Source organism: Larus michahellis, chromosome 11, assembly GCF_964199755.1.
Source record: "Larus michahellis chromosome 11, bLarMic1.1, whole genome shotgun sequence".
NCBI lineage: Eukaryota > Metazoa > Chordata > Aves > Charadriiformes > Laridae > Larus > Larus michahellis.
This window is the reverse complement of record NC_133906.1, coordinates 18,552,394-18,567,363: the sequence shown is the minus strand read 5'-3', so window position 1 is coordinate 18,567,363 and position 14,970 is coordinate 18,552,394. Positions and strand designations below refer to the sequence as shown.

The 14,970-nt window shown below is 52.5% G+C and overlaps 1 protein-coding gene across 1 annotated transcript in view; it reads left to right on the top strand.

The window, feature by feature from the left end:
* Window positions 1-14,230, top strand: part of FAT2 (FAT atypical cadherin 2) — a 46,143-nt gene extending 31,913 nt beyond the window's left edge. Inside the window, exons 16-24 of the mRNA XM_074603546.1 lie at window positions 44-187; window positions 888-1,085; window positions 2,176-2,983; window positions 3,775-3,920; window positions 7,249-7,690; window positions 8,253-8,288; window positions 10,217-10,370; window positions 12,244-12,836; window positions 13,698-14,230. Of these exons, the coding sequence (XP_074459647.1) occupies window positions 44-187; window positions 888-1,085; window positions 2,176-2,983; window positions 3,775-3,920; window positions 7,249-7,690; window positions 8,253-8,288; window positions 10,217-10,370; window positions 12,244-12,836; window positions 13,698-14,230 (3,054 nt within the window). The remainder of the gene's footprint in view (window positions 1-43; window positions 188-887; window positions 1,086-2,175; window positions 2,984-3,774; window positions 3,921-7,248; window positions 7,691-8,252; window positions 8,289-10,216; window positions 10,371-12,243; window positions 12,837-13,697) is intronic.
* Window positions 14,231-14,970: the final 740 nt, after the last annotated feature.

The following is a 14,970-nucleotide window of genomic DNA, read 5'->3' as shown; positions in this document are numbered from 1 at the left end:
TTCTTCCATTTCTCCAAGTAATCATGCACTACAAATCCTCCAGATCCCCAGTTATTCCCTGACAATTCGAGCCACGGACAACGGCCACCCTGCTCAGTTCAGTGACGTTGCTGTGCACGTCCACGTGTCTGATGTCAATGACAACCCTCCTCGGTTCTTCCAGCTCAACTACAGCGTGGTGGTGCAGGTAAGCATGGAGATGGTTTGTTCTCACAGTCCATCTCAGGGTACTAAGGTAATCACATGTGGGCTGCTGTTGGAGCAGGGGGGTGAGACAGTGATGAAGCATGCTGTTGCTTTGTGCTCATCGCCACAAAGAACGGGTAGCATCTGCAGGGGCAGATATTCTGCCAAGAGATGCCATTTTCCCTTTCCAATAGCTTCAGGCACCTCCTGTCCTTTCAATACAGAGAGTACAGAGCTTTTCACACTTTCCAAGCCTGCCCTTGAAAACATCCATGTCTACACCATGACATAAAGAGCAGACCCAAGCACATGGCCAAGCATCATCGTGTCTGCTGGAGGCAGCCCAGTTGTCGCTTGGACCCAAAACACCTATATGTACTCGGAAAGAAACACAGACAAAACATGCTTTCATCTGCTCTTGTGCTGGCATGACTCAAGGGGCAATCAATGACATTGGCTCAACTGCCCATGCTTAGCTGCCACATATGTAATACCACAAAAGGGAGTCCCTTGCCACCACTGGGTTTCTGCCATTGCTGGCAAGAGTCTCAATCTGTGTGTAGTAGAGAGATGTACACGGGGTGGGGGATTTCTTTCCCTGTTCCCGATCCAGCAGCTCCAGGGGCACTGTGCGTTTCCCTGGACGTCTTTTTTTTTTTTTTTGGCTTGCCTTTCTCCACTAGCATCTTTCCCCATTTCAGGAGAATGCTCCCGTGGGTACAAGCGTCCTGGAGCTGATCATGAGCGACAGAGATTCCACAGAAAATGGACCACCGTATTCGTTCCAGATCACCCAGGGCAACGACGGGAAGGCTTTTGATGTCACCCAAAATGGTCTGCTGGTGACATCATCTGTCCTGAACAGAAGAACGAAAGAACAGTACCTATTACAAGTCCAGGTAGAGCCTGCCTTACCGTCCTGGTGTCTGAATTCCCCAACCAGATTAGCAATAAAATGAGATTAGGATTGCACAATGGGTGGAAACATCTCTGACTTTGGAGAAATCCAATCCAGGCACAAATTGTGCATCTTAGAGCCAGCCCCAGAGATCATTTCTCCACAGACTGGCCACAAGAAGCTGGAGGCCAGCTTCTGCATTGATTAAATCAGATAACAAGATCATGAGAAATACCCTGTCAGCAGTTTCCTTAGACAGATGCTTTTCCCAGCATCATTCTAGTGCCTTCCAGTTTAAAGTGAGACCTGGATCTGGTCCTACAAGCTTTCTCCAATTATCTTTGTCATTTAAGAAGTGGTTTAAATTCCTCTTAAAAGAGGATTTCTATTGTTACAGAGTGAGTTAATTATTTTTCAATGTTATCAGTAAGGGTAGTCTGTTACAAACAAAAGGATAACAACATGTAAAGTACACACTTCTTCAGTAATGGTAGTTGTTCTAAAAGCTAGGTGCTATTATATCATAAACTTCAACCACTAACTGCCTAAGATTAGGGAGAAACTTATCCTATAATCTGATTATTCACTTTTTTGAGGTTCCTTGACTCATGCTAGACAGACACTGTCAGAGGTGGGCCATGGGCTTAAATAGTCTGGAAGATGAGCAAACGTGTTGATGTGCGTAACTGCTTTATATATCTTTGTGTGCTCAGTTACGCATGGAGCCCCAAAGACTGGCAATATCTCTAAAGATGATTAATCCTCAGGAAATCAGAGCCACTCAGGTGTGCCTCAGCTGCTGATGAGCACACACAGAAATGAGAGCGACCCCAGCGCTAACAGAAGGTCTCAGTGAGTCTCCATGCTGGAAGGCATGCTGCCGTTTCCCTGGGGCCGTCTCCGGGCAGAGGTCCAACGCTGCTCTCAATTTTCCCCATTCTTTCTTCCTTCCCAACCCGCTGCCTGACACCTTCCACCCACTGTTTCCTGCAAGTCACTCTCCTTCGCAGACCTTATCAGCCCATCCAGACAGGTGAGGTGACAGTAAGCCAGCATGTGGCTATAACAGATCCTTCTCTTTTCCTTGAAAGGTCTCCGACAGCGGTATCCCTCCCCTGTCCTCATCTGCATTTATAAATATCCAAGTGACTGAGCAGAGCCAATATGCCCCCTCAGCCCTTCCTCTGGAAATATTCATCACCACCAACGAGGAAGCCTTCCGAGGTGGCGTTCTGGGCAAGATCCATGCCACGGACCGAGACCCCCATGACACGCTGGTGTACACTTTGGTGGCAGAAGTGCCCCAGGAAGGGCTCTTCTCCGTAGGGACTGCAGATGGGAAGATCATTGCTGGGGACAAGCTTCCCCATGGCCACTATCTTCTGAACGTGACAGTCAGCGATGGTACGTTTACAGCCACCACCAGCGTCAATGTCCACGTGTGGTGCTTCACACAGGAGGCCTTGGACAAGGCGGTGGTGCTACACTTCCGCCACCTCTCCCCTGAGGAGTTTGTGGGGGACCATTGGCGCAACTTGCAGAGGTTTCTGGGAAACATCCTCGTCACCCGGCGCCAAAACATCCACATGGCCAGCTTACAGCCTGCAGCTACCTCTGATGGAGTGGACCTGCTCTTGGCTGTTGGAGAGCCACACGGCTCCTTGTATGAGCCTCGGGTCCTGGCAAACAAGATCACTGTGTCAGCTGGGGAGATGGACCAACTCGTTGGTCTCCGGATGAAGAAAGCAATTCATGTACCATGTCATGGGCCAGATTGTGCCCACCGTGTCTGCAAGGAAACCATTCAGCTGGATCCTGGCATGATGTCTACGTACAGCACTGCCCGGCTCAGCGTCCTCACCCCACGGCACAGCTTGGAGCAAATCTGTTCTTGCAATGGTGAGCAATCCTTCCTGGTAGTGTCCCCACCCTATAAACCTGGGCATATTGTGTTTTCCTTTGGTACACTGTAAAGCACCTGGGCTTTCCATGGAATTAGGTTGCTCAATGACCAACAACTCTGCCTGCAGTTTCAAAGCCAAATCTAGACTCTTAGAGCTTGAAATATTTACATAGGGTTTTGTTTTGTTTTTAATTAATCTCCTGTAGCATTTAGTAGCAGCAACATCTACCTATCTCTTTATGAAGAGTCACCCATACCTAGCAGGTAACGAAGCTCAGTCATCAGAATTTCGATCTCTGAGCTCCTGTGTTGATTCTAGCCTCAGCAAAGCACAGGCTAACTGTTAAATTTGAGGAAAGCCAAATAAAGTAGATTTGTTATACTCACTCTAGAATACCGCAAGAAATAAATGGAGGAATCAGGGGTAGAGATTAACATCACTTGGACAGGAATGGTAGGGGGATACCATAGAATGATATAAAGACGTGTTAAGGATGAGGAAATCCAAGGGTGTTGTAGACCACACCGAGAGCACCATTAAGGTGTTATGGGACAGAAATAGCCAGGCTGCTATTGCAGGACTGTTTTACAGTTCAGTACATAGAAGAAATACTTGGCGCTCCAAATGGGAGCTGTGGGAGATGCAGATCAGCGGTACATGGGTTGCCATGGGTAGGACTGTTCCTGGACAGTTACGGTGTCAGGCTGGGAAAAGAGGAAAGTCTTGATATAGTCCACAGTCTCAAAGTGTGACAAAGATGAGACCTTGCGCTCATTCTCCTTCCAGGAACGGCTGTGAGGTTCGGGGGCCACAGCTACATTTGGTACCAGCACTCACAGATGGGCTCCTGGCACATGCACTTTCGCCTGAAGACCCACCAGCAGCACGCTGTCGTGTTCTATGCTAACGGGACTGACCACGCCACGTTGGAGGTATGTATTGCAATGAACGGGGGTTTCTTCCCAGCGTAAAAAAAAAAAATATAAAAAATCGTACTCTTTCGAGTAAAGGGAATCACAGAAAGAAGATACAATAATATGTATCCTTAGTAATTCATCTACCTAAAATATAAGACTTGGGAAGACCACGTGAAAGCCAAGCACAGTTTGGCAATTGCTGCAACCACAACTAGTGAATCATTTTTCACATCTATGAATGCACGCGCTGGTCTCTGGCGTGAAGGCATATCATAGATATACATCATCTTCTTTCCTTACAGCTTGCTTCTCCATCTCTCCCTTATATTACACCTCTCAGGGAAAAGACTTTACCACGTGGAATTTTGCCCAGACCAGTTTGCTTCCATGGTAGCAAAGGGCAAACTTCCCCCCAGACCTCAGGAGTGGAGTCAGACTCCCACTGAATGCACAAAGCATTTGCCAGGCCACATTATGGCTCAGTCCGACACAGAGGAGGCAGCCACGTTGGGCTAGAGGGCTGGGGTAACAGAGTAGAGCTGAGGAGGGCACAGGTGAGCTCTGAGATGGGGAATATCACCAACCTTTACCTGCATCAGATCGTGTGCCAGTCACGTCATGCATCTAATCAAACAGACCTCAAATTAGAGGTCCCTTACAGTAATGGACAGAACAGACAAAACAGGAGACTTAAATGCTATTTCTCTACACCCTACTCTCTTCAACCACTTTCTTCAGGTGGTTTCACTGTTTAAGACACTTGCAGAGCCAAGAACATTTCACTCTGATCTCTCTCCTCCCTCTGGCTGCGCACTGGATCTACCCGGCATTCAAGGATCATCTCCCTCTTCCACTTTGGCAACAGGAAAGCAACAGATGACTAAAGAATAGGGTGTTTATACATTCCTCAGCAATTAAATTCAGACTAATTGGAGACCAAGATCATAGGACATATTTACCAGCTTACAGACATTTGTCCCTGAGACTAATCAAGTTGAGACACACTGTAACCTACCTAGAAGTGTTCATCCTGTCCCTGAATACCCTCATCCCTTCTTATGGTTTCACAACCCCATCTTCCTATTTTGAAATACTTTTCTTTCCACTGTTATAAAAGACTCGCACAGGCAGGGAGCAGCCAACACCAGGGACCTGCCCAAAGTTCATATCGCAACCTCCTGCTGCCACAGCCATCGCTCCTGAAGAGCAAGAGCAGAGAAACATCCGTATGTCCTGTATCCATCTCCGAAAGTGACATTAAGCTACATTGTACAGGGCTGACGAGAAAAACTTCACTTCTCAAGAAGGGTCTCTAGCTTTCAGCCCTGTCTCTGGGAAGGAGAGTCACGAAGCAGCTCAGCGGGAGTCCAGCACTCAGGCTGGTGCTCAGAAAGGATGAGACGGCAGGAAGCTCTACTGAGCCAGGCCTAACACACAGAGCCAAGGGAGAAGAGAGTCATTGATGGAGTTCGTTGTGCCCATGATCTCCTGTACCCAAATACGTCCACAAGCTTTTCAATAGGAAACATTCATAAACCCTCCACCATAAAGCTGCCTGTAAATCATTTCTTCCCTGATTCACTTTATTAACAATATCTCAGGAACCAAACATTTTCCAGACCACCTGGCCTGAAAAAAATGAAGGAATCTCTCAAGATCTTATGCTCTGTGGACTGCAGTGCTCTAGGTGTGAGCCAAAGCCTTGAAATAATCATAACCAATTGTTTAAAGATTTGGTGAAGAGGATAAGTTCTCCCAAGGGCATGCATATCATCGCCCATCCAGTTACTAAGCTCTCCCGAGTGCAGCAAGAAGATGGCAAACCAGGCAAGCTGGGAAAGACTTGGCAGTCTGTCAGTTCTTGCTGCGGGGAATCGAGTTCTCAGCTGTCTCCCAGCCCCAGAAATTGATAAGCCCAATCTACAGACCCATCTGAAGTGAAACCATGTTCCTCCAGATAAAGCGAAGTGACAAAGTTCTCTGGTGCGCTTGCCAATTGTGCAAAGCGATTTACACACATGTTGCCTCAAGGCCCTTCCGTGGCATGTGCCAGCTGCATCTAGTTCTTCCTTCCTTCAGCAGCTGCCCTCCCCTCCCACTGGGATTTATTTATACCATGGACTTCTCCAAGAGTTAACTGTTGTCCTGCTCTGCTTTTGGCCCCTCCAGAGTAGCCCCATCATATCGTATGTAGGTTCCTCTAGAGTTCAGTGTATCACTCATAGTCACCCCTCTTCTAGTCTCTTCCAAGCATCGCCACTCCGCTGTCCCTAACGTCCCCCACGGAGATCTCTTTTGCCTGGAGTGAATTGCCTGATGTTATGTAGCAAGCTCTGCAGGTTTTCCATGAATGTTCTGTTCCATCCATCTCTTCTCTCCTTCTCCACAGGCTCTTGGCTTCTATGAGATAGAGGTTTTATCAACAAACCACCGGGGAGAAAAAGGGAAAGAGGGGTTTTACCCCTGACTTCACCCTGAAACAGCACAGCTAACCTTTCATTTCTCCTTCCTCCACGTGAGGTTTTAAAGATGAATCTTGGGCCACAAATAGGATTTTCTGAGGTCCCAGTATAATGCAGTAGACAGTGGCGCGGCTCACTTTTAGAAGTTCAGTAACTTGTCTCCTTCCCATCGGCTGGAGATCAAGGATTGGATTGCAACACCTATTAGCAGCTTTGGCCTGGCTTTCCAGCATGCTGGTGAAGAGCTGGGTACACCAGTAATTCCTTCCTCTGCCTCCCAACTCCTCCTTGCCTCCTCCAGAAAAAGCTGCCAGTGGTCCTGCTCACCGAGGTCCTTTCACCACCCTCACCCACGCCAAAGGGGGAACTGCTCCAGCACCTTCCCCACCACTAACGAGACAGTGAGAACAGAATAAAGGCCACAGAACAAGAGTGCACCTGTGACTGGTGACAGTTATGGATAGTCTGAATACCAGGGCTCTAATTAGGCTCAGGAAGGGGGAGAAGGGGTGAGCAGCTGCAGGAATACGATCACATGGCTCTGCACTCTGTTACATGGATAGGTGATCTTCCCTCCCTGCACACTTGTCAAAGGCTGCAGGGAAGGACCACGGGTGAAGTTGTGCAAGAGATGATGGTGTTTTGCAAAATAAGGGAGGTTGGGGTTGTTTAAACAGGCTTTGATTGGCCCATGCAAAGCTTAATATGGCTGAGAGAGCCTAGCTGATAATTCTTGGAGTCTGAAAGTTGGGATTCATCTTGAGTCTCGATGTTTAGGCAGGGAGAGGGGGGAACAAGCAATTAGAGAACAGTTGAAAGCCTCTGTGAACAGCAGCCACCTGTATCACAGCTAACCGTGTTTTCTGGGACGTGTTTTGCAGATGGTTAATGGAATCCCTCAACTTGGGTACAGCTGCCGGGGGAACTACGCCGGGAACCTCTCCTCCTCACGTTTTGTGAGCGACGGTGAGTGGCACTCAGTCTTCCTGGAGGTGAAGAACACGTCTGTCCGCCTGCTCATTGATGGACTGGGAAACGCTTCTCTCCAGCTGCCAGCGACATGTAGCATCTCCCAGGGCAGGCGAGACCTGCTTTTTGGGGGCCTGAGGCAGCCGCTGCAGTCCCAGAGAGTCACACGGGGGTTCAGAGGCTGCCTGGACGTGGTTGCAATCAATGGCAGAGAGGTGGTTCTCCTGCCCGGGAAAGGACAATCTAAGGAAGTCATGGAGGAGGTGGGGATCAAGCAGTGTTGCTCCCCCACCGGCGCCTGCAGCAGCAACCCATGCCTCAACAACGGGATGTGCTCCGAAACTCACGGAGGAGGTACGTGAATATCCCACGCAGAGCAATAAGCAGCGAGGGGAGGGAAAGATGCAACCTCTTCATTCATCCCTATGCAGGGGGGCGACTCCAGAGGAGAATCAGAGGTCCCCTGTCCCGGGGGACCTCAAGTGATAGCTGAGTCAGTGCAGCAGCAGCTGGGGGGTATGAGATCATCATCCTGGCTCTCCCCGGCGGACCATGGCCCGGAGGGCGTTTCTAAGGAGTGTGCATGACCTAGGAGAGCGTGGCTTTGCCAAAAACTCAAATGCAAATAGAAATTCCACCCACCCCTCTGCATCCTCTTTGCTTAACGAGCCATTAGCAAGGCTAGAATCAGGCAAGATTGGATCATGCAGTGATAGTATCTGGGCAGAAACAAGCCAAGATCTTAGTCTATTCCCACTGCAGTCAGTGACTCCCCGGGGCTATGGGAAGGGATATGGGAAAACTGTAAACTCAAATACAAGAGTCTCAGGCTAACATGGGGTGCGCATGCTCAAGAGGTTTGGTACCAGGCTTTGCCCAAGACAGTCTCACCGCTGCCCCGTTCCTCCCATCACAGGGTCTCCCCGCAGCGAGTTTGTGTCACGGGGACAGGGTGAGTTTGCAGTGGCCTCTGGGGGACGAACCGCTCCCAGCAATGTCCACCCTTGTGTCACTGCCCTACACCCGCGTCCCAACTTCCAGAACAGGGGGCTGCTCCCCACAACACCCCGTCTATCGAGCTGGATACCATCTACGCTTTGGCCCTTCCTTGGGGCAGAGGGGTGCTTTCCAGGCTGCTGCATGGGGTAGGAGATCCTCCCGCAGCTCCGTGCTCTTTGGGGCTGTTGCCAAACCCCACACCCTGCCCGGCGAGCAAGCAAGGACGGAGGAGGGAGCACACCTCCTCCTGCCCTGCCCGCAGCCTCTGGGAACGAGATTCCCAGCCCTGTCGACTCAGCAGCTGCCTGGTTCAGCTGAACTTGTTTGACACGAGGTGCCTCCATACCGAACGGTTAGCCTGGCTGGCACTCACGCCTCAGCCTTAGCCTAGGGACCCTCCGCACAGAAAACCCCTCCGGCTGGGCTGGAAGGGGCTCAAAACCCAAGAGGTGAAAACTCCTTTCTAGTCTAAGCAAAAGCATCACCTGCTTGCTTTGCAAAGAGGCACAAGGAGGGGGAAAAAGAACAATTGAAAAAAAAATAAAAAAAATCACTCCCTCATTGATAATCATCCAGCACCCTTCCCAGAGTTTCCTTCCAAGGTGATCAATTTCCCTACGAATGGGACTGCCCTGGAAAGAGCCTGTGGGACACGGCCCCATAGAGAAACACTCAGGACACTGCTGCAGTGAAGGGGTTGCTCAAGGAACGGGTAGTTTGTGATGTTATCCCGGGTGTTTGGCTTCCTTGAGCATTGCGGGCTCAGTCCTGGAGACCGCGGGCATGCAGCACGAGTTTATGCAAAGTTCTGCCCAGGGATCTCAGGCGTGGGATTACATGCACAGGCAAAGACACGTCTGTGCAAGCGAGCCCGGGAAAGCCACGTGGCCACGTGAGAACGCATCTGTGCGGAAAGGGTCAAAGCCAGACCAGCCACCACATCAACTGCAGCGCCCAGGACCACAGGTGCCAACCCATGTGAACCCCCACACCCAGGAACACGTGTGTTGGGGCACACACAGCCCTACGAGCGATGTCCGGCACCTGCCGTGCGAGTGGCAGCACGTCCTGGCTGTACAACCCCTAACACACATGTGGAAACAGGTCTGCCTTTGTTCACTCTGTGCTCCAAAGCAGGGAGGTTTAGCGTGCAGACGACTAGCAAAGGCTTTTCAAGCGTGCTGCAAGGTGGAAAATCTGAACTTCCCGCATGGCGCTACCAGCCGAGGGACTAGCAGGAGCTCAGTGCAGCCAGGGACATTCCCATGCTTAGGGCTAGACTAAACAGTAGCCAAAAACGCAAATGGCAGCAGCCCTCTCCGAGTCCCCAGGTACGCTGGGTTTCTCTCTGGCTGAGACCAGACACCTCCTGTAGGCAAGAGAAACCCGGCGTGTTGAGACAGGTCCTTCCTACCGCAAGAACTCGCAGGACCAAAGGCTTCAGCGAACAATGAGTTAGAGAGGATTGTGTTTAGCAGAGTCAGAAACTGTGAATCAGCCAGCCGGGCTCCCCTTCCTTTAACCTGCATTTGTCCCCCAGCTTGCTTCTCCATGCAATAAAGCCGTGCCCTGACTGCATCCCTGGCGGGAGAGGATCTGTGTCAGCCCAGCACGGGCTTGATATGTTAAGTAAATAGCTGCCCAGTGTCATTGTGTTGCCCTAAAGTGGCCATCCAGCCTCCAGCAACTGCTCCAGGTCCCGTAATGTGCCCACCAGCCCCCCACGGATGGCTTGGGAGCCCCACAGCACCAAGTACCTACGCTTAGGTAGCCACATTGAGCCCCCTGTGGATGCCATCAGCTCTGGGCACTGCTCCTCCTTGTTCTTGCTAGATCTTCCATGCGAATACAGTCTCTGTATGTCACTCTCACCCTCTCCAGGTTACACCTGCATCTGCCCTGGGCTGTTTTCTGGTGAGCGCTGCGAGCTAGGGGACAGTCCCTGCGAGTCCAAGCCCTGCCTGCACGGGGGAACCTGCACCCTCTCGGCCACCGGCTACTCCTGCCTCTGCCCCGACTGGTACCTGGGCGAAAGGTAAGGGCTGGGGAGGCTTCGGGCTGGGTGATCTCCCGTGGTGGGCTGAAAACATGATCTCTACCAACAGGCACTGCACACTTCTGGACCCCACCAGATCCAGACGCTCTGGGATTAATTGCACCTGAGCACGGCAGCAGGGAAGTGTCCAAAGGCAGAGCTGAGCAGACCAGGACATAAAAAGCTCTGCCGTCATGTGGTTGTCACCCCCCTGTGCCCGTCTCCTCTGAGCAGGAAGAGATTTTTTAAAAAAATCTCTCCGTACAGATGCTTTGAATGCCTGCAGGTGTTATGCCTGCTGCAGGTCCAAGGCTTCTCCTTGCGATGGGGGGGGGGGGTCTCTCCCCACACGCTGCTCCTCCCCGCGGTGCGATGGTGGCACCCTCCCCGCGGCCAGGGCTGCCGGGGAGCAGGGTGCGGGCAGGCACTGGACCGGGTGGCAGGAGGAGGCCCCGGGGCTGGGGGGAGGCTGGCTAGCACACTTGTGAGCTGCCCCCTCCCTCAGTAGCTGGGACACCCACCCTGAGCTCTTCGGGGGCTGCTTCTGTGCGAGACCAGCTCTGCAGGGCTCATCCAAGGGGATTTTCTGTCCCGGGTCGCAGCCACGATTCATCTCAGGGTAGTGGGCTGCACTGAAAAGCACATGCAGGATGCGGTTCCCCCGCTCCTCTCAGATCCCCCTATGGATCCCTGCTACCACAAGGTGTTGGAGCGTTTGGCTTTGGCCCTGAACCCTACGGTTCACGTCCCTTTGAAGTTGTCACCATCAGTGTTGCAGCTTGGATGCATTTCCCATATATGAAATATCAACGCACGCTTGCCAAATATCTGCAGCTGGAGAATTAAGCCAGGCCCTGAGGCTGCTCAGCGTTACCCACCGCAGCCGCGCACCCCCTCCAAGCCCCCTGCCCTGCCTCCAGCCCAGCCCCATGAGAGGTGCCCAGCACAGGCTCAAACAGCAGCACGTCCAGTTCGTCCTTCGGCCTTAGTCATTTAACCGGGATGAACACTGGTCCTTCGAATTGAAGGCAAAAATTATTCGTGCAACTCTTGGAATAAAAGTATGTAGCTGAGCATTAGGTGGCAGTGTAATATCTGGAAGCAACGGGAGACTGTCACACACGCCAGCTCACACATCCTGAAACACTGACTAAGAAGCAGGAGGAGCCCAAACCTCACAGACTTTGCTCAGTAACAAGAAAAATAAAGGAAGGAAAGCCAACAAAGCATTGTGTATTCCCCCTAGCATAGAGAGATCGTTACTGTTGAAGGGAAACTACTACTGGGGAACGTTTATGTTGCGTAGGATGGATCAGGACAGACAACCAGAAATTCAGTCTCAGCTCTGCAGATGCTCCATAAAATGCCAAAAAAGCCTCGCCAACGGGGATACCTGTTCACCCCTTCTCAGGCTAGATGTTCCCCAAATGTCTGCTGCAAACTGCAGACATCTACAGATCACCTGGAGACCCCACAGAGCCTGGAGGACATACGAGACTTCACGAGAGGTTAACACATCTCAGAGTGACCCTGGGGTCCCTAATTTAACAGGATGGGAGCATCTTTCTATGCGGTGTTAGCCCTAGAAACTCCAAATACTCCTCTGAGGCAAGAAGCCCCCCCATTTCAATTTGTTGCATGACTGAAAAATAGGACCATCCTGTAAAACAAGGTCACCTGAAAACCATCATTTTATACTCAAGGATCACAGTCTCTGGCAGGAGGGCAGGTAGCATGAGTCTAGCAAGGGAGGAAGAGCAGACCAGGATGAAGCATCCTTGGCTGGTGCAAGTCAGAGCCCTGAATAGGATGACGCCGTTTTAGCTGCATCCCTAGGCTGACGGTGGTTGTCTCCATCCTTTCCTCCCCACAGGTGTGAGAAGCTGGCCGAGGAGTGCCAAGACAACCCGTGCCGAAATGCCGGGCGCTGTGTGAGCAACCAGGGCTCCGTCCACTGCATCTGCCCATCGGATTACCAGGGGGACTACTGCACGCAGCCCATCATCACCCCCGCCATCGTGCCCACCCAGTGGGCGGTGGGCCCCGAGGAGATCGCGGAGATCGTAGCCGGAGTGTTGGGGGTGGCCATCCTGGCCGTCGCCTTCGTGCTCATCCGCAAGCGCTACCGCCACCGGGCCAAGGCACACAAGCCCGTGGCCCGGGAGGACCCCGACCTGCTCTCCAAGAGCGAGTTCTCCAAGAGCGTGGGTGTGGGCACCCAAGCCGTGCCGCCCATCGAGCTCAACATCCTCAGCGATGCAGCACACAACAACCTGGACCGGGCCACGCCAGAGCAGCGCAAACCCACCAGCACCCCCGAGTTCGTCACCTTCAACTCAGCCAATGCCCCAAAGCACCGGGGCACCATCGTGTGCAGCGTGGCACCCAACCTGCCCCCCGCCGCACCCCCTTCCAACTCCGACAATGAGTCCTTCATCAAGTGCACCTGGGCCAGGGAGGAGATGGGTCAGTAGCCACAGCTTTTTCTTGCTCTTACACATCCCTCTTCCCTCTGCAAAGCAGATAGAAGGTGTGCAAACTTGAGGGACTGACAGCATTGATTAAAGCCAAGCAAAACACGGGCAAATGCTGCCCAAGCCCTGCTATGGGTCCCTTATTGGCCCTTCCCTCCCTGCTCACCTGTGCATCCCAGTTTTCAGCTTTATCCTGCTCAATCTCGTACATGATCAGGAGGCAAACCATTAATGCATAGCTTGGGTCAAAAGACCTTATAAAAGAGAATAATGAAGCTAAAGGGAAAAAAATTAAGAACCTAAAAAGTCAGTGTGAGTTTTAGCGGAGGCATTTTCATGAATGCTCCTGGGCAGAGGGAAACACTTTGCACGGCTCTGGACAGCAAGGTTACTGCTTCCTCTCCATCCAGGGCTTCATCACCAAAGGATGCTCTTAGAAGAGAGTTCACAAGACTAATTACAGGGAAAGAGAGAGATCCAGTGGACCGCTTTCTCTGCCCCCATCCCTTCATCATAGAATCATAGGGTTGGAAGGGACCTCTGGAGATCATCTAGTCCAACCCCCCTGCAAGCTTCTTGCATCCGAATGGTGTGATGAAGTGCGTCTGTTGGGTGCTAGAGTAGTGGATGTCTGAAGGCTGGTGGGAACACCGCCTCGGCAGAGCCAGGGGTGCCCTCAGGGCCCCTCAGTTCCCAAAGCAGCAACTACAGCTCCCCTGTCCCCACGTCTCCTCTCTTCCCTGCTCTGCCACATCGCCTGCAGGCTCAGAATCTACAGAAGGAATTAGCAGGAGGGCAAGAGAGGGAAAACAAAAGCTTGAACTGAAACTAACTCGACTCTGTTTTATTCCAGTCTACCCAGCAGAAACAACCTACTGGCCCCCCCGCTACCTGTCATCAGACGTCCAGGAATATTCCCACTACGAGATCATTCAAGGCCCCCCTGCGTCCTCCTCCCACCCTCCTCTACCCCCGCCGCCCCCTCCGCCAGCGGACACGGAACCGGTCGCTCTTTACGGTGGCTTTCCCTTCCCGCTGGACCAGAGCAACAAGCGGGCCCCCATCCCGCCCCGCTACAGCAACCAGAACCTGGAGGACTTCTTGCCGCTCGGCCCCGTGGACATGGGAGCCTCCCAGTGCCAGAACGAATACACGGCCATCAGCTACTACCCGGCCCAGCTGGTGCAGGGCGAGGGCATCCCCTACCAGCCCGACCCCGGCTACAAGCGGGTGAGCATGCGCCTGAGCGTGGCCCAGCCCTCCTACGCAGACTGCGAGGTGGGCCACCAGCCCAGCATCCGAGCCCAGCCCCTTCCACCCCCCAACTACGAGGGCTCCGACATGGTGGAGAGCGACTACGGGAGCTGCGAGGAGGTGATGTTTTAACGGGGGGCTCATCCTTGAGAGAGATGAGAAGAGAAGGGCATCTCCACGCAGAACAGTGTGCAGGGAGCTGGCGTGTGCTGCTGAAGGGAGGCTTATGTGTGTCCCCCCAGCTTGCAGCACCTCCCCCTGCACAGCTGGGATGCAATTTGGCTGGATCTTTCTCCCCACTGCCCTCCATGGTGCTCCTGCTGCAAACGGGGAAAACGCTCCAGCCACTGCCAGGACACGGAGGATGCTCCTGGGATGCCAATGACTAACCCGCCGCCTTGTCGAGAGGACTTCCTCCGACACCACGCAGGACCGCAGCGTGCCACCTCCTCCCACCCCGGGCTCCCTGGCCACAGGGATGGTGAGGAGGAGGAGGAGGGCAAGCACTGTAGGCATGGCAGCAGCCGTGGTGGAGAAGGTGAGAAAAGGACTAGCGATGCACAGCCTGGGAGTGCCCCAGGTGGGATAGCAGAGGCTCCCTGCCCCCAGCTCTGGCTCCGTGGGCTTGCATCAAGCCAACAGTTTGCCCAGTGGAATGGATCAGCTGGTGCAAACCCTCTTCCATGTCTGCTCCCTGACACAGAGAGAGGGAGAAGAGGGAATGCAGCTGGTCCCATCAGTTCGTCTCTCACTTGGCCAACAGAAGTCCAAGGAAAAAAAAAAAAAAGAAAAAAAAAAAGTTCATTTCTGTAGAAAAACCAAGCAACAAACTTTGTCGCACCAGGAACCACCCACAGACTCAAACCAGCAAC